The 26881-nt window shown below is 43.5% G+C and overlaps 1 protein-coding gene across 1 annotated transcript in view; it reads right to left on the bottom strand.

Annotated features, from left to right (window-relative positions):
* Window positions 1–8751: 8751 nt before the first annotated feature.
* The window catches only part of STK32B (serine/threonine kinase 32B), a 305645-nt gene continuing 287515 nt past the window's right edge, over window positions 8752–26881 (bottom strand). The window contains exon 12 of the mRNA XM_040420568.1: window positions 8752–8944. Coding sequence (XP_040276502.1) covers window positions 8872–8944 — 73 coding nt within the window. The 3' untranslated portion in view covers window positions 8752–8871. The remainder of the gene's footprint in view (window positions 8945–26881) is intronic.

Genomic DNA, 26881 nt, shown 5'->3' with positions numbered 1-26881 from the left:
TACGCCCATTCCCCCTTCGCTGAGCATGGCCCAGAGGACTGCTGGAGTGGGACTGTCACGAGATGGTGTGGACCCATCATCTGTCACTACTACCTCTCCTGTACTCCTTTTTTCTACCTCACACCTTCTCCAGCTGGGCCGCTGCATATGGAATAGCATACTAGTCTGTTCTATTCCATATAGAGGCATCTGGTAAAAAAAAGTATTTTTTTTTAAACAATGAAACGCAATGTATCGCATCATCCACTGTTTGCTTTTGTGCTGATAGGGTCCTGAAGGAGGCAGGTGCTTGGGGCAGAGACGTTAAGCTGGAGACAAACTCCTGACAGTGGCCAGATCTGATCTCTTCCTTTCCTGGGCAGTGCCACAAAAGTAGAATGGAGCTTCTGCACATGTTACGTCTCCATGAGATATGGTGGTCTACATGTAGCATTAGAGTGTAGCCCCTTGATGTTAACAAAGTGTCTCAGAGGGGTAAAAAGAAAGGAGCAAATGAGCAGTGGAGCTGCAGCAGATTTAAACTTACAGTTGGTCTTTATTTGGCAAATTCGCTTTTGCGTATTTCACAAATGCACATGCATGGTGGCTTCTCAGATGATCATAATACTTTACAGAGGTTTATGTTCTTACAGCAACAGTTTACCGTATGTTAAAATGGAGATCAAACTGGAAACAGACAGAGTGGCTTCTTCACTCTTTGCTCGTGATTTCTTCTGCCTGGCAGACCTAGTTGCTGGTGGCTGTGTCTTTACTCTGTTTTTTATGCCCCTCAGGCTTCGTTTGTCATTCAATCCGTTTCCTCTTCGATTCCAAAAAGTCCGCCCCTGAAAATGAAATTATGTTCTCTGTAGTCCCTTGGCATGAACCACACAGGAGGTCTCAGTGCGGGAGCTTCCAGCTTCAGGTTCACCCTCACAACTCTGAGTACTCTCTAATAGGACAGGACTCCTGCATAACAGAAACCAGACGGATTTGTTATGATGCCCATAGACTTCTATTATGACTAGAGATGTGCGAATTTCTCAAACTCGATTCAGACGGTTCGTCAAATTTCCCAAAAAGATTTGATTTGATCTGAATTTATTTGTGACGAATCACGTTAAAAAACAGCTATTTACTGGCTGCAGAGAGCTTGTATATTGGTGTAGAACACTGTGCATTGCAGAAACACGCATAGGGAGTCTGCTGTGCTAATGAAACAATACTGTGAGTTAGTATAACACACAGATGACAAGCGTCGCTCTTAGAATCACTTCACAATTCACTCATTTGGTCAGTTACAGGGCCAAAACTGACCAAATAACTCAAGTGTGAAGCCTTACAGGTCAATGTTAGCATCAGGTATAAAGAACCGTGCAGTGGCCCAAGATTCTACTATAAAGTGAAAGAGCGCACTACTTTTACATTGTCATCAGCTGATTCCACATAGATTTCTACGGAACCTGTTATGTTACACGCTGAGACAAGTAGTGTCCCCCTGACAGAGTGGCGAGGGTGTCAGGAGTAAGTTTGTGTTGAGTCACTGTTTATTTTGCCCTTCCTCTGATCTGTCATAAGAACCACCCCCAAAAACAGATCATGTCTGTTAAGCATCCTCCTTCACATGGACAGCAATTGGTCAGTAATCCATCAGTATTACTAAAGCCAAGAAAAAAACAGGAGTGGATCCATGACAGAGATGACACGTGAATGGAATATTTACATGTCTTTTTGTACCCACTCCTGCTTTTGGCTTCCAAATCATGATCCAATTCTGATGCAAAATAGGGACCTTGTGATACAGGCCTTAAGGCTGCTCCAAAGACAAGATCCGTTGTGTTTCTCATTTTTCCACCCTTCTGACAGATCAGAAGAAGGGTAAAATAAATGTTGATGTCAACAAGCCCAAACAGGGACAATAGCGGGCACATCATAGAGTGGTGAGGTGGTAACAGCATTTAGAGTCAACACAGTGACCCAGTCACAAAGTGGGGAGGTGGCAGAAATTGTGTGGCATCAGTCGGGTGGCTGAAACAGGTGGCCAGAAGAAACGGGTCTCTTTTCACAAAGTTTGGGTGTGGCACCCAGAATGATCTAGTCTGATGCATCAGGCACTGGCGTTTGGAAATCCTGGCTGATCCACGCTTGATTCATCTTCACAAAGGTCAGTCTCTCCACATTTTGGGTGGAATGTCGAGTTCTTGTTGGGGTAACTATGCCCCCAGCCGCACTAAACACCCACTCTGATGCCACACCACTGGGCGGGCAGAAAAGCTTGTCCAAGGCAAACTCGGCCAGTTGCGGCCACAAATCAAGTTTGGCTGCTCAGTAGTCCAGGGGATCTTCGATGTGGGCTGGCATGGTGCAGTCCAAGTATGCCGCCACCTGCTGGTTCAGGTTCTGCTCAATGTCTTGCTGCTGCTAGTGGGAGGTTTCTTCACAAGGCGGGTGAAGAAAAGTGCTCATCAGAGACTCTAGACTTAAGTTGCTGCTGATGGAGCTGATACTGCTCCTTCCCCACCCCACCCCCAGCAGCCATAGCAGTAGAATGTGAGCACAGAGGGCCCCCCCAGTCAGACCTTCGTGAGGATGGGCGACGGCGCACATAGGCAGCGGCCAACTGACTTCATAGGATGTCTCCATAGTAGTTCAGTTCATCCTCCCTCTCAGCGGGTGTAAGAAAAAAAGCACCCATTTTGGACCGGTAGCGAGGGTCTAACATGGTGTAGAGCCTGAAGTCATCCCTCTGCTGAATTGTGACAGTTCGGCTGTCCCTACGCAAGCAACCGAGCATGCATCGGACCATTTGCGCAAGGGACTCCCTGCCTCCATCTCCACTGCATACTGCCACTGTGTCTCAGGGTCATCAGCCTGGTCTTCCTCATCACCCTCTAGCTCCTCCTCTGCCTCCTCTCCAGTAACCACCCATTTCTGTATATATTGTTTGTGCGTGAATGTCCTCCTCCTCCTCCAGTTCAGCCCCCACAGGGCTCAGTTGGCCGTGAGATGTAGGCGCCACGTCTCCTGTCCCCTGGCCAGCCAGATTAAGCAGCATCTGTTCCAGGAAATTAAGCATTGGAATGACGTTGTTCATCCCGTAGTCCCGGCTACTGACAAATTAAGTGGCCTCCTCAAAGGGCTTGAGCAAACGGCAGGTTTTGCGCATGAGCTGCCACTGGCTAACATGGAAGTTACACACGGGAGTGCTCCTGTCCGCCTGCATCATCAAGAAAATGTTTATGGCCTTCCTCTGCTCATATAGTCAGTCCAACATGTGGAGAGTGGAGTCCCAATGGGTGGAAATGTCGAATATCAGGCGTTGGGGTTCCCCAATATGTTGGGGAACGTCATTCTGCCTTTGCAGCTCAAGGAGGGTGTGCTTTGCAGTGTAAGAGTGGCTGAAGTGCATGCACAGTTTCCTGGCCATTTTCAGGATGTCTTGCAGATGGGTGGAAGACTTCAAGAACTGCTTTACAACCAGATTAACCAGGTGCGCCATGCAGGGCGCATGGCTCAGCCCTCCTTGATGCAGCACCGACACGATGTTCTACCCGTTGTCAGTGACTTTGGTTACGATCTTAAGTTGACGATGAGACCAGGATTCGATTTCTTGATGGAGGACGTGGAGCAGTTCCTCCCCCATGTGACTCCGTTCGCCTAGGCAAACTTGGCGCAGGAGGGCTGGAGGAGCACTCCGAATTGTGGCTGCAGTGGAGGCTGAGGACAAGGTGGAGGATGAGGAGGCAGTGGTGGACATTGGCACAGGACCCACAGCTTGAGACCGTGGAGGCAGCAGTGCCATCACCTGGTCAAGTTGCTGGTGTTGCTGGGTAGGAAACACATTTACCCAGTGGGCCATAAAGGACATATATTGTCCTTGACCATAGTTACAGCTCTGCTGTGAAGGACACAGACAGACTCAAGGATTGGCCCACCTTCTGTTCAAAATGGGACTCTCCACCTTGGCTTGGCACAAGCCATCAGTTCTCTGAAAGGTGCAGAGTCCACCACATGGAAAGGGAGGGACTGTAGTACCAGCAACTTGGCCGGGAGCATGTTCAGCTTCTGCGCCGTTGGATGAGTGCACACATACTATACTCCTTCTGGAACAGTAATGCGTCTCTTTATTGCAGTCACATAATTACAGTCTAAGGGCCAAAGGTCATGGATGTAGTCTCTGATTTTAAAGCCAATGAACAATCATGAGTCTTGACTGGTGAGGAATAAAGATTTTATTTGACCAAAACGCTCAGCTTGTGTTTTCTGTAGACATTGTGCTTTTTTTTTTACATTATACATGGTTGTGTGGACCATATCGATCCATTATGTCTTGATTTTCTAACAATGTAATTCCAATATGGGCGATCAGTCATGAAAGGAGAAAGAGGCTTGTATGAAATCATGATACAAATAATATATGACAAAATAATTTAAAAAATTGCTTCCTATGTAAATAAAAATTTCTTGTAAAAATAAAGATACAAAATGATACAATAAATATAGAAAATCTCATCAAGAAATCATAGTTTTATATTAAGAAATTGAAAGTCTTTTCAAAAGCTAGGATCATGGAAATATTAGATGACTAGTGTCCAAATAAAAGGCAAAACTCTCAGGGCAATGTCCCTTATGAAAATATTGTAAACGCGTAGCACAGAGGGCCTTGTGTAACAGCACTACGAGAAGAAAGCAGCCATGTGGTCCCTATCAACTAATCAGAGTCCACGCTTCAATTATTCAAGGCCGCTTTAGAAAGGTAAAAACTAAGCTCTCATTGATTTCTTACGAGCTCCTGGGCCAGGAAGCAACTGCTACCTCTGCACCCCCTATAGCTAAGTCCATGCCTTGTAGGGCTAGTTCACCTGAATGTAATGATACCTTTCACTTGATCCATTTCTTTATTCTGGAGAAAAAGTAATTTGAATCCATATGCAGATGAGCAGTTAAGTGCACTAAGGGAGGGCCCACGCCAATGTGTGCACCCTTGCTCATCCTGCTTCCTCTGCATCCCTTTTCTCTCCTTGATTGACAGGGCCATGTTCCTGCAGAGTCATCTCAATCATGAAGGAAAGAGAGGAGCTAGCAGGGGAAGTAGTAGGAGCAGGGGTGATCATTTGCATATGGATTGGGCACTTTTTTTCTCCAGAATGAGGCAGCGGATCACTACATTCAGCTGAGCTAGGCTTACAAGGCACTGTGCCTGTTTTTTTGTGAATTTTATAGTGAGCAACTCCCTTTAAAGGGTGAGAAAACTGTAAGAAAACCCTATAACAATGTCCATGATCACAGTATCAGTTCCTTACCTGTTTTATTACAGTAACAGACCCCTAGTGCAGGATCGACGGTCTTCGTGATTCAAACATACACAGTAAGTACACACATAGAAGATTATACATAAAAGGGGGCCATACTAGGAAGTGTGTGGCCCCCCAACATGAATTTTACACCACAAGATACAGAACAGAACAGTGACATGTATTGTGTATATTACATATTGTGGTATTTGCACAGTCCCGCATTGATTTATGGCACGGCTGCAAAACGAAGGGTACAAAGGAAATCTGTTTTCAAGAATACACCCTGGATTGGCAGTATAGATGATCATTCTGAGGTGTTTTCCATAAAGACACTAGAAACTTATAGCCATAGTAACCATTATTACTGGTATTGAGAGGGCACAAACGGACCCTTTAACCTTAATCAATATCTTAGTTAATAACTTTTTCTTTAGAAGAATAGAATAGCTGAAAGTGAAAGATAAAGGCATCAGGAAACAATACACCATAAAATCCCCTGTAAATATAAATTGCTCAATTTAAAAGTCCTGTCCACCCATTCCGTAGACATATCCTCTTCTGGATTCCAAATATGACAACAAGAAATAACCTCCATTAAGGCACCCAAATTAGTTATTACCCAGTCGTCCTAGGGTGTGTAGGTTGTGCAGCCCATGTGGGCATAAAGGGGTTGGCCCAAATCAGACAATGATGGCATACTGCTAGGATATGCCACCAATGTCAGATAGTTGCAGGTCCCACCTCTGGAACATATTCCTGTCTCCAGAACGAGCCCCCAAAGATGGAACGGGACCTATCTGACATTGATGACATATCCTAGGCATCAATGTCTGACATAGATATACCCTTTTTTAAGGACCGTGTGAACCCTGCCGGGCCAGGCATACATAACGTAAACTAGATTCTTGGTCTGTTTTCTCCTGTGAAATACCTATATAACGGCAGGCTGAGATAACTGACAATCATTCGTTTTAAATGAAATTTGTAAGCAGTTTTGACCATGCAAAACTGCTGACAGCTCTAGGTATGGACTGGGAAAAGCAGTACAAATACAAATATACCTTTTGTGTAGCTTTAATATCAGTAGCAATGTGAATATAAACTTTTTTTTTTCCTGCCAGATTTCGTTCCTGCAAGTGCCCAGAAGGTGGGGCTTTGCTGTCTAGTGCTCTCTGCATTGAGCTGCTCACTCATTGCAGAGGGGAGGGGATATGGAGAAGTTCAATGCAGAGAGCACTTCACAGTGAAGCTCCACCTCCAGTGCACCTAAGGACGAGAACCTTGCAGAATAAAACTTTATATTCTCACTACACCTGATAAAAAAAAACTCCACAAAAGGTAAGTTTTGTACAACTCTCTCCAGCCCCTACCTAGTGATGTCAGCAGTTTAGCATAGTCAAAACTGTTGCCAGATTCCCCCAAGCCAAGAGTGCATATGGTTTCAAAAGGTAGGGGAGAAGCACTGATGGGTCAAATGTCTCATACCCTCCAGAAATGAAAGAAATGATTGGGTCAAATGAATAACAGTTAATGGTGCCTACAGCCCTGGTGTTAAATACACTTTGGCATGGAAAACTGCATGTGTGGATCAGCGTGTACTGAATGCATTTTAGGGGATCTGTGCTTAGCGGCAATGTTGTGAAAGACACCTTCCAATTTTTATTTTTGTGCCGACTATTTGTTAGGATATGTTCACATGTAGATTTTTATGTGTATTGTGCTGTGGGTTCTGCACCCAAAAACCATGATGAAAATGCTAGCAAATCACCTCCACTAATTTCAACAGGAAACTGCTTGTTAACTCACATGATGCTGCTTTTTTTTCGCTCGCAGTTTTAAAAAATTCAGTGTGGATAAAAAGAAGTGACATTCATTTTTGGTGTGGATTTTGCATCGTAAGCACATCCAAAACATCCTATTGAAATGGGCAAGATCAAAAACCACATCAAAAAACCACGAGGAATCCTGAAGCAAATTCCAAATCAGTTTCTTTCAGCACACAAAGAATTCCGTGTGAGTATACTACAGACAAATGATTCAATTTGGAATTTATCCCGATTTTTTTGTGAACTGTTCAATCAGTGCTTTTGGGAAATATATTACAATAAGGGTTTCTTCCAAAAAGAGAAGACTATTAAGCCTATCTGATGCCAGAAGTAAGATATGCTAATTTGTGTATATTTCCCCCAGAAATGTAGGCTTTGGATGGGTAACAAGACTCCTCATGCATACTAGGTGGTCTCCCTAATTTGAGAAAGTCACCCCCAAGACCCTGACAAAGGCCACTCAGTTAACAAGGGCAATTTTCTCTTCAGACACTCAGTTTCCTTGATCTTTTAGGAGAACTGACTTTCATGACTCATTGAGAGAAGCCCAATTTTGGGACACTCCGAACTCTTGTTATTTTGGAAGGAGAACTTACTTTCATGTCTCATTTCCAGTTGAGTATTACGCATGTGTCTCCCTCTGGTCCTTTAACAATTTTCTTGATTTAGGTAGAATCAATTTAAATTGGTTGTTTTAAGAATTTCAGCGTATCAATATCACACCTGAAATGAATTTCAAGAAATTTGCTCATTTCTAGAGCATACCCTTACACTTCTGTGCATGGGGGAGATATGGGATATCAGCGATGTAACAGCAACAAACTCTTTTTGTGAGATGTGAAGTTGTCAGAGTAGCTGGGGCATTACCATTCTAAATTACTCTGGAGTTTTTTATGTTCCTAGCTTGGCGAATGCATAAACAGTCTAGGTGCTTCTATAGGGTAGGGAATGGGGTCTAACGTGCCAATAGGCACCAATTTTATGATCACCTGACCCAATTTGGCCAGTGTTATTACAATGAATATGTACATATCATGGAGTCTAATGTACAGTCAGCATCCAAGGTTGCTAAAAAGAGAGTCTAAAGCTCAGTAATGATTGCACTAAACCATGTAACCCTGTTTTTAATCATTTGGCTTGTTTGAATCCAATCAGTGAAATATTTCAAAAAGTTTTATATATATTTACTCAGAATTCCCTAATAAGATATATGAGATTGGGTTTTCTAAACTAGACCATCCCTTTAATTAGTGTAAAGTGATGAGCAGATGTCCAGCTTAGGAATTGTCAACATTGAATTTCACAAAGAAATCCACTTTACATGTGACTCTACATGAGACAGACGTCTTCAGAACAGACAGAAGTCTTCAGAACAACCTATCTGATAAACACACAGTGAACATCGGGAGATGCCATTCTTAGTTTTCAGTCTTGGTCTGAAAATTGGGTCTAAATTTTTTTTTTTTTATATTCAAGTTTCATTCCAGGACATCTTAAAATTTTGTCCTTTCTCACTGGTTGAGCTACGTAGTGAATTTTTAGTTTATAAAAAGTAATTTTAGTGCCCTGTGTAACATCAGTCTGATATGTGGTGCTTCAAAAAAGTCACATTTTTGAAGAGCCAGTGTCCATGTTTCCAGGTGAAGACATGCAAATAAAAAGGTTTCCGGTAATGTCCACCATTTTGTATCCGGTCCAAAAGCTGCTGCATCCTCTTGTACAGTCGGGGACCAAAATGTTATTATTTGGGGTGTGTCCATCTTGAGCTTTTATGTGTGGCTGACTGTGTGCTTTGTTCTCTGTGCCCGAAGCTTGTCCACCTTGTCCGGTTGATGTTTGAGTCTAGAAAAAAAATTGGAAAAGTTGAAGAAAATGTTAAAGAACATTAAAAGCTCCACATCTCCTTAATTCTCGGGAACAGTGAGGATCCCAAAAGTCAGCACCCAACCGATCACAAAATGATGACATATAAGATGGGAAACACTCATTCAATATCTCTGATTGCTGTCATTGAATGGATACCTTCACTGCTTATTCCTGGAGGGTGAAAATCTGTCCTGGTCAAGTGATCATAACATAGATGTAGGGCTGAAACGATTACTCAATTGAATCGACACAAAAAAAATAATCGATGCTGCACTGGATCCTGACACATCATCAGGTCATAGTGCACGTAAGCGCGCACTATGACCCGACGCTGTGTGGCGTCAGGATCCAGTGCAGCGAGCCGAGAAGAGGAAGGAGCTGTGGAGCGGCACCCCTACAGGAAAGGTAAGTACTTTATTTCACTAGTGCTGGGAACATTGCACTAAAGGGGGACAGCCGGCAATGGATGGCATGGAGGGGCAGATGGGAGTGGGGGACATAGAGGGGCTGACTGATGGCAGTGGGGGACATGGAGGGGCTGATCTGATGGCACTGGGGGAATAGGGGACATGGAGGAGCTGATCTGATGGCACTGGGGGACATGAAGGGGCTGATCTGATGGCACTGGGGGAGTAGGAGACATGGAGGGGCTGATCTGATGGCACTGGGGGACATGGAGGGGCTAATCTGATGGCACTGGGGGACATGGAGGGGCTGATCTGATGGCACTGGGGGAGTAGGGGACATGGAGGGGCTGATCTGATGGCACTGGGGGAGTGGGGGACATGGGGGGGGGGGCTGATCTCATGGCACTGGGGGAGTGGGTGACATGGAGGGGCTGATCTGATGGCACTGGGGGAGTGGGGGACATAGAGGGGCTGATCTGATAGCACTGGGGGAGTGGGGGACATGGAGGGGCTGATCTGATGGCACTGGGGAAGTGAGGGACATGGAGGGGCTAATCTGATGGCACTGGGTAAGTGGGGGACATGGCAGTGGATGGCACGGAGGGGCTGATGGCACTGGGGGAGTGGAGCTGAAGGCACTGGGGTGGGGGAGAGCTTAAGGCACTGGGGGAACGGAGCTGATGGCACTGGGGTGGGGGGGGAGCTGATGGCACTGGGGGGATAGTGGAGCTGATGGCACTGGGGGAACTGATGCACTTGGGCTGATCGCACAGGGGGAACGAAGGGTGTTGGGGACTAATGGCAAGGGGTCTGATGAGTTTTTATAAAGGAAAACAGTCTATTAATTAAATTTTTCTTATTAGATTACTCGATTAATCGTAAAAAAAAATAATCGATAGAATACTTGATTACTAAAATAATAGTTTACTGCAGCCCTACATAGATGCTTGGCTCATTATATGAGAGCACTGATCACTCTACTGTAACTATCAAGCCAAGACCTCATCACATGACCAGTACAGGTTTTTTGCCTCTGGAAGTAAACAATAAAGGTTTCTGTTAAGAAACAGCAAGCAGATATTGTGAAAACATGAAGACATGAAGCAATAGAACTTAGACAGACTAGTAAATGAGAACATATGTCCAAACTTTGACCGCTATTATTCAATTTATATGTACAACTAAAGAAGATCACTCGGCCGCTTCATCCTCAATGCGCCTGCGCCGATGACGTCACATCTACACCCGGCGCAGGCGCATTGAGGATGAAGCGGCCGAGTGAGTGGCCGCCTCTCAGTGCGCCTGCGCCGATTGAAGATAGGTACGGCCGCGGCACAGGCGCCAGATATTGAATGAAAAAGGCAGGGCCAGCGGAGAAAGATCCCGTCCGCTGGCCCTGTCAATCAACAAGCAGAGGGGGCGTCATTACCATCGGAGGATGCGGCTGCTACCAGCAAGTAGCCGCCCTACTTGCTGGTAGCAAGGTAATTTACATATTATAAAAATAGGGTTTTAGCAAATTCTACTGAACCAAAATTCTTATTTTACTTATGTATGGATAAATCGCAGTGTAGGGGTTATTATTAAGCAAAAAAAAAAAAAAACGGTTTAGTGGGCTGACAGAAGCCCTTTAACCACCTCAGCCCCCAGTGCTTAAACACCCTGAAAGACCAGGCCACTTTTTACACTTCTGACCTACACTACTTTCACCGTTTATTGCTCGGTCATGCAACTTACCACCCAAATGAATTTTACCTCCTTTTCTTCTCACTAATAGAGCTTTCATTTGGTGGTATTTCATTGCTGCTGACATTTTTACTTTTTTTGTTATTAATCGAAATTTAACGATTTTTTTGCAAAAAAATGACATTTTTCACTTTCAGTTGTAAAATTTTGCAAAAAAAACGACATCCATATAGAAATTTTGCTCTAAATTTATAGTTCTACATGTCTTTGATAAAAAAAAAATGTTTGGGTAAAAAAAAATGGTTTGGGTAAAAGTTATAGCGTTTACAAACTATGGTACAAAAATGTGAATTTCCGCTTTTTGAAGCAGCTCTGACTTTCTGAGCACCTGTCATGTTTCCTGAGGTTCTACAATGCCCAGACAGTACAAACACCCCACAAATGACCCCATTTCTGAAAGTACACACCCTAAGGTATTCGCTGATGGGCATAGTGAGTTCATAGAACTTTTTATTTTTTGTCACAAGTTAGCGGAAAATGATGATTTTTTTTCTTTTTTTTTTTTTTCTTACAAAGTCTCATATTCCACTAACTTGTGACAAAAAATAAAAAGTTCTATGAACTCACTATGCCCATCAGCGAATACCTTGGGGTCTCTTCTTTCCAAAATGGGGTCACTTGTGGGGTAGTTATACTGCCCTGGCATTCTAGGGGCCCAAATGTGTGGTAAGGAGTTTGAAATCAAATTCTGTAAAAAATGACCTGTGAAATCCGAAAGGTGCTCTTTGGAATATGGGCCCCTTTGCCCACCTAGGCTGCAAAAAAGTGTCACACATCTGGTATCTCCGTACTCAGGAGAAGGTGGGGAATGTGTTTTGGGGTGTCATTTTATATATACCCATGCTGGGTGAGAGAAATATCTTGGCAAAAGACAACTTTTCCCATTTTTTTATACAAAGTTGTCATTTGACCAAGATATTTATCTCACCCAGCATGGGTATATGTAAAAAGACACCCCAAAACACATTCCTCAACTTCTCCTGAGTACGGGGATACCAGATGTGTGACACTTTTTTGCAGCCTAGGTGGGCAAAGGGGCCCATATTCCAAAGAGCACCTTTCGGATTTCACTCCTCATTTTTTCCTGAATTTGATTTCAAACTCCTTACCACACATTTGGGCCCCTAGAATACCAGGGCAGTATAACTACCCCACAAGTGACCCCATTTTGGAAAGAAGACACCCCAAGGTATTCCATGAGGGGCATGGCGAGTTCCTAGAATTTTTTATTTTTTGTCACAAGTTAGTGGAAAATGATGATTTTTTTATTTATTTTTTTCAAACAAAGTCTCATATTCCACAAACTTGTGACAAAAAATAAAAACTTCCATGAACTCACTATGCCCATCAGCGAATACCTTGAGGTCTCTTCTTTCCAAAATGGGGTCACTTGTGGGGTAGTTATACTGCCCTGGCATTCTAGGGGCCCAAATGTGTGGTAAGTAGGTAAATGACCTGTGAAATCCGAAAGGTGCTCTTTGGAATGTGGGCCCCTTTGCCCACCTAGGCTGCAAAAAAGTGTCACACATCTGGTATCTCTGTATTCAGGAGAAGTTGAGGAATGTGTTTTGGGGTGTCTTTTTACATATACCCATGCTGGGTGAGATAAATATCTTGGTCAAATGCCAACTTTGTATAAAAAAATGGGAAAAGTTGTCTTTTGCCAAGATATTTCTCTCACCCAGCATGGGTATATGTAAAATGACACCCCAAAACACATTCCCCAACTTCTCCCGATTACGGAGATACCAGATATGTGACACTTTTTTGCAGCCGAGGTGGGCAAAGGGGCCCATATTCAAAAGAGCACCTTTCGGATTTCACAGGTCATTTTTTACAGAATTTGATTTCAAACTCCTTACCACACATTTGGGCCCCTAGAATGCCAGGGCAGTATAACTACCCCACAAGTGACCCCATTTTGGAAAGAAGAGACCCCAAGGTATTCGCTGATGGGCATAGTGAGTTCATGGAAGTTTTTATTTTTTGTCACAAGTTAGTGGAATATGAGACTTTGTATGAAAAAAAAAAAAATAAATAAAATAAGCATTTTCCACTAACTTGTGACAAAAAATAAAAAATTCTAGGAACTCGCCATGCCCCTCACGGAATACCTTGGGGTGTCTTCTTTCCAAAATGGGGTCACTTGTGGGGTAGTTATACTGCCCTGGCATTTTCCAGGGGCCCTAATGTGTGGTAAGTAGGTAAATGACCTGTGAAATCCTAAAGGTGCTCTTTGGAATATGGGCCCCTTTGCCCACCTAGGCTGCAAAAAAGTGTCACACATGTGGTATCGCCGTATTCAGGAGAAGTTGGGGAATGTGTTTTGGGGTGTAATTTTACATATACCCATGCTGGGTGAGAGAAATATCTTGGCAAAAGACAACTTTTCCCATTTTTTTATACAAAGTTGGCATTTGACCAAGATATTTCTCTCACCCAGCATGGGTATATGTAAAATGACACCCCAAAACACATTCCCCAACCTCTCCTGAGTACGGCGATACCAGATGTGTGACACTTTTTTGCAGCCTAGATGCGCAAAGGTGCCCAAATTCCTTTTAGGAGGGCATTTTTAGACATTTGGATACCAGACTTCTTCTCACGCTTTGGGGCCCCTAGAATGCCAGGGCAGTATAAATACCCCACATGTGACCCCATTTTGGAAAGAAGACACCCCAAGGTATTCAATGAGGGGCATGGCGAGTTCATAGAAATTTTTTTTTTTTGGCACAAGTTAGCGGAAATTGATATTTTTTTCTCACAAAGTCTCCCGTTCCGCTAACTTGGGACAGAAATTTCAATCTTTCATGGACTCAATATGCCCCTCACGGAATACCTGGGGGTGTCTTCTTTCCGAAATGGGGTCACATGTGGGGTATTTATACTGCCCTGGCATTCTAGGGGCCCTAAAGCGTGAGAAGAAGTCTGGAATATAAATGTCTAAAAAATTTTACGCATTTGGATTCCGTGAGGGGTATGGTGAGTTCATGTGAGATTTTATTTTTTGACACAAGTTAGTGGAATATGAGACTTTGTAAGAAAAAAAAATAATAATTCCGCTAACTTGGGCCAAAAAAATATCTGAATGGAGCCTTACAGAGGGGTGATCAATGACAGGGGGGGTGATCAATGACAGGGGGGGTGATCAATGACAGGGGGGTGATCAATGACAGGGGGGTGATCAATGACAGGGGGGTGATCAGGGAGTCTATATGGGGTGATAACCACAGTCATTGATCACGCCCGTGTAAGGCTTCATTCAGACGTCCGGATTCGTTTTGCGGATCCGATCCATCTATCAGTGCATCCGTAAAAATCATGCGGACATCTGAATGGAGCTTTACAGGGGGGTAATCAATGACAGGGGGGTAATCAGGGAGTCTATATGGGGTGATCACCACAGTCATTGATCATGCCCCTGTAAGGCTTCATTCAGACGTCCGGATGCGTTTTGCGGATCCGATCCATCTATCAGTGCATCCGTAAAAATCATGCGGACATCTGAATGGAGCTTTACAGGGGGGTAATCAATGACAGGGGGGTAATCAATGACAGGGGGGTGATCAGGGAGTCTATATGGGGTGATCACCACAGTCATTGATCATGCCCCTGTAAGGCTTCATTCAGACGTCCGGATGCGTTTTGCGGATCCGATCCATCTATCAGTGCATCCGTAAAAATCATGCGGACATCTGAATGGAGCTTTACAGGGGGGTGATCAATGACAGGGGGGTGATCACCACAGTCATTGATCATGCCCCTGTAAGGCTTCATTCAGACGACCGGATGCGTTTTGCGGATCCGATCCATGTATCAGTGCATCCGTAAAAATCATGCGGACATCTGAATGGAGCTTTACAGGGGGGTGATCAGGGAGTCTATATGGGGTGATCACCACAGTCATTGATCATGCCCCTGTAAGGCTTCATTCAGACGTCCGGATGCGTTTTGCGGATCCGATCCATCTATCAGTGCATCCGTAAAAATCATGCGGACATCTGAATGGAGCTTTACAGGGGGGTAATCAATGACAGGGGGGTAATCAATGACAGGGGGGTAATCAGGGAGTCTATATGGGGTGATCACCACAGTCATTGATCATTCCCCTGTAAGGCTTCATTCAGACGTCCGGATGCGTTTTGCGGATCCGATCCATCTATCAGTGCATCCGTAAAAATCATGCGGACATCTGAATGGAGCTTTACAGGGGGGTAATCAATGACAGGGGGGTGATCACCACAGTCATTGATCATGCCCCTGTAAGGCTTCATTCAGACGACCGGATGCGTTTTGCGGATCCGATCCATGTATCAGTGCATCCGTAAAAATCATGCGGACATCTGAATGGAGCTTTACAGGGGGGTAATCAATGACAGGGGGGTAATCAATGACAGGGGGGTGATCAGGGAGTCTACAGGGAGTGCAGAATTATTAGGCAAGTTGTATTTTTGAGGATTAATTTTATTATTGAACAACAACCATGTTCTCAATGAACCCAAAAAACTCATTAATATCAAAGCTGAATATTTTTGGAAGTAGTTTTCAGTTTGTTTTTAGTTTTAGCTATTTTAGGGGGATATCTGTGTGTGCAGGTGACTATTACTGTGCATAATTATTAGGCAACTTAACAAAAAACAAATATATACCCATTTCAATTATTTATTTTTACCAGTGAAACCAATATAACATCTCAACATTCACAAATATACATTTCTGACATTCAAAAACAAAACAAAAACAAATCAGTGACCAATATAGCCACCTTTCTTTGCAAGGCCACTCAAAAGCCTGCCATCCATGGATTCTGTCAGTGTTTTGATCTGTTCACCATCAACATTGCGTGCAGCAGCAACCACAGCCTCCCAGACACTGTTCAGAGAGGTGTACTGTTTTCCCTCCTTGTAAATCTCACATTTGATGATGGACCACAGGTTCTCAATGGAGTTCAGATCAGGTGAACAAGGAGGCCATGTCATTAGATTTTCTTCTTTTATACCCTTTCTTGCCAGCCACGCTGTGGAGTACTTGGACGCGTGTGATGGAGCATTGTCCTGCATGAAAATCATGTTTTTCTTGAAGGATGCAGACTTCTTCCTGTACCACTGCTTGAAGAAGGTGTCTTCCAGAAACTGGCAGTAGGACTGGGAGTTGAGCTTGACTCCATCCTCAACCCGAAAAGGCCCCACAAGCTCATCTTTGATGATACCAGCCCAAACCAGTACTCCACCTCCACCTTGCTGGCGTCTGAGTCGGAGCTCTCTGCCCTTTACCAATCCAGCCACGGGCCCATCCATCTGGCCCATCAAGACTCACTCTCATTTCATCAGTCCATAAAACCTTAGAAAAATCAGTCTTGAGATATTTCTTGGCCCAGTCTTGACGTTTCAGCTTGTGTGTCTTGTTCAGTGGTGGTCGTCTTTCAGCCTTTCTTACCTTGGCCATGTCTCTGAGTATTGCACACCTTGTGCTTTTGGGCACTCCAGTGATGTTGCATCTCTGAAATATGGCCAAACTGGTGGCAAGTGGCATCTTGGCAGCTGCACGCTTGACTTTTCTCAGTTCATGGGCAGTTATTTTGCGCCTTGGTTTTTCCACACGCTTCTTGCGACCCTGTTGACTATTTTGAATGAAACGCTTGATTGTTCGATGATCACGCTTCAGAAGCTTTGCAATTTTAAGAGTGCGGCATCCCTCTGCAAGATATCTCACTATTTTTGACTTTTCTGAGCCTGTCAAGTCCTTCTTTTGACCCATTTTGCCAAAGGAAAGGAAGTTGCCTAATAATTATGCACACCTAATATAGGGTGTTGATGTCATTAGACCACACCCCTTCTCATTACAGAGATGCACATCACCTAATATGCTTAATTGGTAGTAGGCTTTCGAGCCTATACAGCTTGGAGTAAGACAACATGCATAAAGAGGATGAGGTGGTCAAAATACTCATTTGCCTAATAATTCTGCACGCAGTGTATATGGGGTGATCACCACAGTCATTGATCACGCCCCTGTAAGGCTTCATTCAGACGTCCGGATGCGTTTTGCGGATCCGATCCATCTATCAGTGGATCCGTAAAAATCATGCGGACGTCTGAATGGAGCTTTACAGGGGGTTGATCAATGACAGGGGGGTAATCAATGACAGGGGGGTGATCAGGGAGTTTATATGGGGTGATCAGGGGTGATTAGGGGTGATCAGGGGCTAATAAGGGGTTAATAAGTGACGGGGGGGGGGTGTAGTGTAGTGTAGTGGTGCTTGGTGCTACTTTACTGAGCTACCTGTGTCCTCTGGTGGTCGATCCAAACAAAGGGGACCACCAGAGGACCAGGTAGCAGGTATATTAGACGCTGTTATCAAAACAGCGTCTAATATACCTGTTAGGGGTTAAAAAAAACACATCTCCAGCCTGCCAGCGAATGATCGCCGCTGGCAGGCTGGAGATCAACTCTCTTACCTTCCGTTCCTGTGAGCGCGCGCGCCTGTGTGCGCGCGTTCACAGGAAGTCTCGCGTCTCGCGAGATGACGCGTATATGCGTGACTGTGCGCAGCGCTGCCACCTCCGGAACGCGATCCTGCGTTAGGCGGTCCGGAGGTGGTTAAACCACTACCTGGATCTGAATCTCTTTGTAATTGCATTTAATGAAAAATTTAGAATATCGACTGAGTTATTCAGTAAAATGTATCTGTATAGCGCCACCTGCTGTATGTTTTTTCTTATTTCTTTGACCTGCTCACTGAGAAGGCCGCACATGCTCAGTTTCATCCTTCAACTGCCTCCTGAGCTGTGATAGGGAGAGCATGGACACTCCCCCAGAAAAGACACTCCCCTTGAGCTGTCAGCTTTATATAAATCTAGCAGAGCAATGAATGGAGAGATATCTGGATCCATGTGAGGTACAGGTCTGCTTCTAGCTGCATTCACAATTCTGCCAGCCTCACAGCTGAAAATCTCCCAATAGTCGATGCTACCATAGTCACCACCCACATCTTTGCATTCTCGGCAGTGTGCCTTTTACACCAGGCACTGTCCAGTCTGACGTACGAAAAACGAACTGCTTCACTGGATTTGCAGTTCAGGACCAGTGCAAATGACAAAAAAGCATTGCTTAAATTTTTGTTTAAAGTGAAAAATGATGTTGAGTGAAAAGACTTATCTCAACCTACTGCTGCCTAGGGATTAAATTGGCCACTTTTATGAAAAATTATATTTTGGAATCATCTCCATCGCTGTCTGCAGTAAGAAAGGAAGTGAGGAGTGAACAGAAAGTTTGTAGAGCACATATCAGCTCTCCTGACATACAGTACAGACCAAAAGTTTGGACACACCTTCTCATTCAAAGAGTTTTCTTTATTTTCATGACTATGAAGGCATCAAAACTATGAATTAACACATGTGGAATTATATACATAACAAACAAGTGTGAAACAACTGAAAATATGTCATATTCTAGGTTCTTCAAAGTAGCCACCTTTTGCTTTGATTACTGCTTTGCACACTCTTGGCATTCTCTTGATGAGCTTCAAGAGGTAGTCCCCTGAAATGGTTTTCACTTCACAGGTGTGCCCTGTCAGGTTTAATAAGTGGGATTTCTTGCCTTATAAATGGGGTTGGGACCATCAGTTGCGTTGAGGAGAAGTCAGGTGGATACACAGCTGATAGTCCTACTGAATAGACTGTTAGAATTTGTATTATGGCAAGAAAAAAGCAGCTAAGTAAAGAAAAACGAGTGGCCATCATTACTTTAAGAAATGAAGGTCAGTCAGTCAGCCGAAAAATTGGGAAAACTTTGAAAGTAAGGGCTATTTGACCATGAAGGAGAGTGATGGGGTGCTGCGCCAGATGACCTGGCCTCCACAGTCACTGGACCTGAACCCAATCGAGATGGTTTGGGGTGAGCTGGACTGCAGAGTGAAGGCAAAAGGGCCAACAAGTGCTAAGCATCTCTGGAAACTCCTTCAAGACTGTTGGAAGACCATTTCAGGTGACTACCTCTTGAAGCTTATCAAGAAAATGCCAATAGTGTGCAAAGCAGTAATCAAAGCAAAAGGTGGCTACTTTGAAGAACCTAGAATATGACATATTTTCAGTTGTTTCACACTTGTTTGTTATGTATATAATTCCACATGTGTTAATTCATAGTTTTGATGCCTTCATAGTCCTGAAAATAAAGAAAACTCTTTGAATAAGAAGGTGTGTCCAAACTTTTTGTCTGTACTGTATCTGTCTTCACTTTTCCATGTCCGTGAAAAAATTGTATTTCATCCATAAAGTTGTCCATGTGGTATCTGTGTTTTGCCCTCTGTGTGTCATCTGTATTCCATGGACTTTGCTCAGCTGGAAATTAATTTCCACAGCATCTTTTATCAGTGGTCAGTGAAAAATGGACCAAACAGGGACGCAACACGGATGCCATCTATGTTGTGTCACTGATTTTTCACGGACTCGTAGACTTTAATAGGCTTGTTTAGTCTGCATCATGGATCAAAGTACTGCATGTCTTCCTGATTTTTTCACTGATCCATGGCGAGTAAAAAACTACTGATGTATGAGCCAATACATTAAAATGAATACGTACGCACAGCAATGCCAATGAAAAACAGAAATGTGAACGAGGGCTTGGACTACATTCACACACATGGCTTTGAAAAATGGACACACTGTCAGTTTTTCATGGCCATTTTCAACCATTTCTGCATCCATTTTATGTCCGTCTGGCCGTTGTATCCGGTTTTAACGGCTGTTAAAAAATAGCCATTAAAAGTGGATGATTGTCATTGTCATTTTATCTAAATCCCATCCTCTGCAGTATACATAATGTCCTCCACAGTGGCCCCCAGCATTAATAATGTCCCCCATAGTGGCCCCCAGCATAAATAATGTCCTCCATAGTGGCCCCCAGCAGTAATAATGTCCCCCATGGTGTCCCCCAGCATTAGTAAAGTCTGCTATAGTGGCCCCAAACATTAATAATGTCCCCTAGAGTGGCCCCCACCAGTAATAATGTCCCCCATAGTGGCCCCCAGCATTAATAAAGTCCCCCATAGTGGCCCAGAGCATTAAGGCTACTTTCACACTAGCGTTCGGGGCTCCGCTTGTGAGCTCCGTTTGAAGGCTCTCACAAGCGGCCCCAAACGCATCCGTACGGCCCTAATGCATTCTGAGTGGACGCGGATCCGCTCAGAATGCATCAGTCTGGCAGCGTTCAGCCTCCGCTCCGCTCAGCAAGCGGACACCTGAACGCTGCTTGCAGCGTTCGATTATCCGCCTGGCCGTGCAGAGGCAAACGGATCCGTCCAGACTTACAATGTAAGTCAATGGGGACGGATCCGTTTGAAGTTGACACAGTATGGCTCAATTTTCAAATGGATCCGTCCCCCATTGACTTTCAATGTAAAGTCTGGACGGATCCATCTGAACTACTTTCAGACTTAGAATTTTTTTTAAACTATAATGCAGACGGATCCGTTCTGAACGGATCCAAACGTCTGCATTATAGGAGAGGATCCGTCTATGCAGACATCAGACGGACCCGCTCTGAACGCAAGTGTGAAAGTAGCCTAATAATGTCCCCTAGAGTGGCCCCCAGTCTTAATAAAGTCCCCCATAGAGGCCCCCAGCATTAATAATGTCCCCCAGAGTGGCACTCAACAGTAATAATGGCCCCCAGCAGTAGTCATGTCCCCCAGAGTGGCCCCCAACATTAATAAAGTCTCCCATAGTGGCCCCCAGCATTAATAATGTCCCCCAGAGTGGCCCCCATCGATAATAAAGTTCCCCATAGTGGCCCCCAGCCTTAATAATGCCCCCAGAGTGGCCTTAAACAGAATAATGTCCCCCAGAGTTGCCCCCCAGCAGTAGCAATGTTCCCCAGAGTGGCCCCCAGCATTATTAATGTGCAGCTTTTTTTTATACTGAAAGGGGAAAATAAATACTCACCTCATCCACTTTCACAGGCAGGGACAGTCAATTTTCACTTGATGCAAAAGAACCTGCGCTCCCCATGTGATAACATCATAATGCACTTCCAGCGATCATGTTTGTAGCGCATGTTGACATCATCACGCTGGCAGTGCAGGTCCTTCTGCATCAAGAAAGGGGTGATTGTCTCTGTGCGTGCAAGAGGATGAAGTAATTTTTATTTTAACTCCTAAAAGGCCTTTTATTACTACTGTATCAGTTTTTAACGGCCGTTAGACAGGTGCACTCATTGGTTTTAATGTGGTCCTTCTAGTCATGAAAATGGCCATCCATCTGGACATGTCCTATTTTTTGATGGCTGCTATTCACTGGTCGTTAAAATGAAGTCCATGCGAATAGCCCCATTGACTTTAATTGCTTCCAAAAATGGCCGTGTGACAGTCATTACAAAAATGGCATATGGTCGTTTAAATGTAGCCGTAGTGAGTTTTGCTTTCCTCTTGAATAATAATGCTGAAGTGAGGCTGAAGGTACACTGATCTATCTCAGGCTGTATAGCAGCGAGAGATATGAGCTACATCTTTTAAAGCAGATAATCTAAGCGGTGCTAGCCACTATTCAGCCAGAGACAGAGTCTTTAGAAACCAGGTCAGAAGTAAGATCTGCAAGTAATATCTGATCCCATTCCCAACCTGATCTCTACTGGTTCTATTTCTGGCTGTATGCTGTTTCGCACTGGTATTGTTTTAAAGGTTACATTCTTATCTTTAAAACAAGTCCTGTTTCATATCTCTAGCTGCTGTACAATTTGAGTAGTTTAATGCAGCCCTCCTTCACTCAGTAATGGTTTCAGACTGCGTAGAGGAGGGGAATTGGGCAGCAGGGGACATGCTGACTGGATTCCGAGAGAAAAGAGAGCTATAGATCTTCCTTTACTTGTATAACTAGTGTATATTACCCCAGGGGGAGGGGTGACATGGACTTCTGTGCATGTTATCCCATCCTCCCCCATCAATTACAAGGCATGCTTGCTTCCAGATCAAGGCTTAAAATATGTCAAACCAAACACTAGCACCACACTGTCCCTATCCTGTCCCTTTTCTATGTGCTTTTATTGTCCAAAAGTAGTAATATATATATTACACATACAGTGTGGTGCAAAAGTTTTAGGCAGGTGTTCAAAAATGCTGCAAAGTAAAAATGTTTTCAAAAATAGAAGTGTTACTATTTTTTTTTTTTTCTACGACTAAAGTCAGGTGTTTGATTAACCAATTATACCAAACAGGTGAAACAGATCTCTATTTTCATATGCAGGTTGAAAGAGTCATCAACTGAAACAGAAACAGCTTTGTAGGAGGCTTAAAACTAAGAATGAGGAACAATCACACTCTGCTACAAAGGTGAGGTTGTAGAAGACAACTGGTCACAGGTCATACACCAATGTAAGACTGAGAACAGCAATAAGACACAAGGTTTTTATACTGCATCAGCAAGGTCTCTCCCAGGCACAGGTTTAAAAGCAGATTAGGGTTTCAAGATGCTGTTCAAGCTCTTTTGAAGAGTACAAAAAATGAGCAACACTAAGGACTGTAGAAGCAGTGGACAGCCCATGAAAACAGTCCGTCAGTATTTTTTCCATACCTGCCTGAAACTTTTGCACAGTACTGTATTGCCAGAGAATAACACATTATTTATGCAAAATGGTGAGGGGGAGGGGCAAAGTTTGCTATATGGTCCAGCCTTTTCTAGTTATGCGCCCCGTGTGTCACGGACGTTCCCGTGGCAGGTACCAGGAGATCAGAGAGACTGGCAACATGTGGGTTAAATAAGTAGCCACTTCTCACTCTTGGAGATGCGGTTTATAGATTTTCTTCCTGTCTTCTTACTGGCTGGTCGGTTGTACTCTGTGGTGCTTCTGGAGTTGCCAGTTTTCTACTTTAAGCTAAGTCTTGTCTTTTCTTATTGTACTATGTTTGTTATATTCCCTGCTGTTTGTATCTGGGCCTGAGACAGAGACTTCCATTTGTCCATCTGGGGAGGAACGGGTTGTCTCTGGCCCTAACCTTATTCCAGGGCCTTATAGGGAAATAAGGGCCTAGCTATACTGCATATGACTATTCCTACCTTCAAGGTTTATTCATATTAATAGGTAGTTAGTGCCCGGATTAGGGTTGTTTAGGAGGTGACCTGTTCCTTCCCTAATTTCCAGGCCCAGTTACTGTTCCCCTTCCCCCCTGTGTTCAGTGTGGAGTTTTCCCCCCACACTGATCATGACACTGTGGTTGTCTGCCTGTCTATCTATCTATCTATCTATCTATCTATCTATGGACGTACAGAGATCTCATAGGGCCCCATAGCAAAACTCAAATGAGTCCCTGTGTCCCACCCAGTTTACCAGTATATTTGTGACAATCACTCCCAGGAAAGGTAAAGTGCAATACCCCAAACGTCTGATGAATGTATGTTTTTTTTTATTAAGTGGAAGAAATTTTAATTAAAAAAATACAGAAATAAAAATAAGTCGCCCTCCACCTCATCCACTTTATATGTCAAAAAAGGTTGAAAAGGTGCTTCACGAAAATGGCATTTATTCTGACCAACATATTTCTCAATGTATTTACCAGACATCTGGCAAAAATACATTGATAAACCTGCTTCTCTTCTATTATAAAGCTGGCTGTCTGCAGCCACCACTAGGGGGAGCTCAGTGCATAGGAATTTATATAGTTATTTACTAGAATGTAAGCTGAAATAATCTATTTAAATTGAGCTCCGCCTAGTGGTGGCTGCATGAAAAATCTGTTTTCTTGTTGGGAAAAGGAGTATTGTACCAATGGGCCCCTTCTCCCCTGGGCCCAAAGCAGTTGTGTGGTCTGCCTTCATTGAAGGTATGCCACTCTATCTATCTAGCTATCTATTTATCCACAGTGGCATGCAAAAGTTTGGGCACCCCTTGTCAAAATAACTGTTACTGTGAACAGTTAAGCAAGCTGAAGATAAAATGATTTCCAAAAGGCATAAAGTTAAAGATTAAACACATTTTTCAACATTTTGAAGTAATTTCAGTGTATTTTTTGGTCTTGTACAATTTTAGAGTAAAAAAAAAAAGGAAAGGAGTACCTTTCAAAAGTAGGGAACTCGTGGAGATTTGAGGGATCAGACTTTAATCGAGGTCTCAGACCTTAAATAGCCTGTTAGAGTTAAGGCTTGTTCGCAATCATTGTTACGAAAGGCCAGATTATGCAAATTTCAAAGCTTTATAAATACCCACACTCTTCTAACCTTTTGTAATTAAGAACTGGCAGATCAGTGGAGGTCAAGATAAGTTCTGGAAGACCAAGAAACATTTCAGAGACAGTTGCTCATAGGCAAATCAGAGCCCCAGCTTCACTGCAAAAGACTTTCAGGAAGATTTAGCAGACTCTGGAGTTGTGGTACATTGTACTGTTCAGCGACACCTGCACAAATACAGTCTTCATAGAAGACTCATCAGAGATTCAAGATTCAAGATTTGCTTCTAAACTTCTAAACCTTGTAACATCCCCAAAAAATTAAATATCTTTCCAAAAATGATCCAAACATGAAGTAGACATATGGGGAATGTAAAGTAATAACTATTTTTGGAGGTATTACTATGTATTTTAGAAGTAGAGAAATTGAAACTTGGAAATTTGCAATTTTTTACAAATTTTTGGTAAATTTGGTATTTTTTTATATATAAAAATGATTATTTTTTTTACCCAATTTTAGCAGTGTCATGAAGTACAATATGTGACGAAAAAACAATCTCAGAACGGACTGGGTAAGTAAAAGCGTTTTAAAGTTATCAGCACTTAAAGTGATACTGGTCAGATTTGCAAAAAATGGCCAAGTTCTTAAGGTGAAATAGGGCTGAGTCAGGGGCATGGCGAGTTCCTAGAATTTTTATTTTTTTTGGCACAAGTTAGCGGAAAATTATGATTATTTTTATTTTTTTCTTACAAAGTCTCATATTCCACTAACTTGTGACAAAAAATAAAAACTTCCATGAACTCACTAAGCCCATCACGAAATACCTTGGGGTGTCTTCTTTCCAAAATGGGGTCACTTGTGGGGTAGTTATACTGCCCTGGCATTTTAGGGGCCCTAATGCGTGAGAAGTAGTTTGAAATTCAAATGTGTAAAAAATGTCCTGTGAAATCCTAAAGGTGCTCTTTAGAATGTGGGCCCCTTTGCCTACCTAGGCTGAAAAAAAGTGTCACACATGTGGTATCGCCAAACTCAGGAGAAGTAGGGCAATGTGTTTTGGGGTGTATTATTACATATACCCATGCTGGGTGAGAGAAATATCTCTGTAAAAGTCAACTTTTCCCATTTTTTTATACAAAGTTGTCATTTTAGAGAGATATTTCTCTCACCTTGCATGGGTATATGTAAAAAGACACCCCAAAACGCATTGCCCTACTTCTCCTGAGTACGGCGATACCACACGTGTGACACTTTTTTGCAGCCTAGGTGCGCAAAGGGGCCCAAATTCCTTTTAGGAGGGCATCTTTAGACATTTGGATTCCAGACTTCTTCTCACGCTTTAGGGCCCCTAAAATGCCAGGGCAGTATAAATACCCAACATGTGACCCCATTTTGGAAAGAAGACACCCCAAGGTATTCCGTGAGGGGCATGGCGAGTTCATAGAAGTTTTTTTTTTTTGGCACAAGTTAGCGGAAATTTCTGTTTTTTCTCACAAAGTCTCCCTTTCCGCTAACTTGTGACAAAAAGTTCAATCTTTCATGGACTCAATATGCCCCTCAGCGAATACCTTGGGGTGGCTTCTTTCCGAAATGGGGTCACTTGTGGGGTATTTATACTGCCCTGGCATTTTAGGGGCCCTAAAGCGTGAGAAGAAGTCTGGAATATAAATGTCTAGAAAATTTTACGCATTTGGATTCCATGAGGGGTATGGTGAGTTCATGTGAGATTTTTTTTTTTGTCACAAGTTAGTGGAATATGAGACTTTGTAAGAAAAAAAAAAAAAATAAATCAATTTCTGCTAACTTGTGACAAAAAAAATAAATCTTCTATGAACTCGCCATGCCCCTCAAAAGTGATCTTTTTATAGTGCCGCAGCGATTTTACAGAGTTTTTACAGTGATCATAAAAAAAAAAATTCTGTCACTGCGGTGGGGTGGACTGAACGCAAGTGTGCGCACAAGATCAGGCCTGATCGGGCGAACACTGAGTTTTTTGTAGAGCCTATAGAACATTGCAATTGCGGACAAGAAAAGGCATTTTCTATATAGTTCTAGGAATGTGCGGATCCGCAAAATGCGGAAAGCACTTTGCTGATGTCCGTTTTTTAAGGATCCGCGGTGTCCGTGTTTTAATGATCCTTAAAAGGGTGATCAATGACAGGGGGGTGATCACCCCATATAGACTCCCTCATCACCCCCTGTCATTGATTAACCTCCTGTAAGGCTCCATTCAGACGTCCGTATGTGTTTTGCGGATCCATGGATCCGCAAAACACATACTGACGTCTGAATGGAGCCTCACAGGGGGGTGATCAATGACAGGGGGTGATCAGGGAGTCTATATGGGGTGATCACCCCCCTGTCATTGATCACCCTCCTGTCAGGCTCCATTTAGACGTCCGTATGTGTTTTGCGGATCCGCGGATCCGCAAAACACATACGGACGTCTGAATGGAGCCTTACCAGGGGGTGATCAATGACAGGGGGGTGATCAGTGACAGGGGGGTGATCAGAGAGTCTATATGGGGGGATCAGGGGTTAATAAGGGGTTAATAAGTGACAGGGGGGGGTGTAGTGCAGTGGTGTTTGGTGCTACTTTACAGAGCTGC

This window comes from Bufo bufo, chromosome 2, assembly GCF_905171765.1.
Source record: "Bufo bufo chromosome 2, aBufBuf1.1, whole genome shotgun sequence".
In the NCBI taxonomy this organism is placed as follows: Eukaryota; Metazoa; Chordata; class Amphibia; order Anura; family Bufonidae; genus Bufo; species Bufo bufo.
The sequence above is the reverse complement of the archived record's forward strand: the minus strand, read 5'-3'. Positions and strand labels throughout refer to the sequence as shown.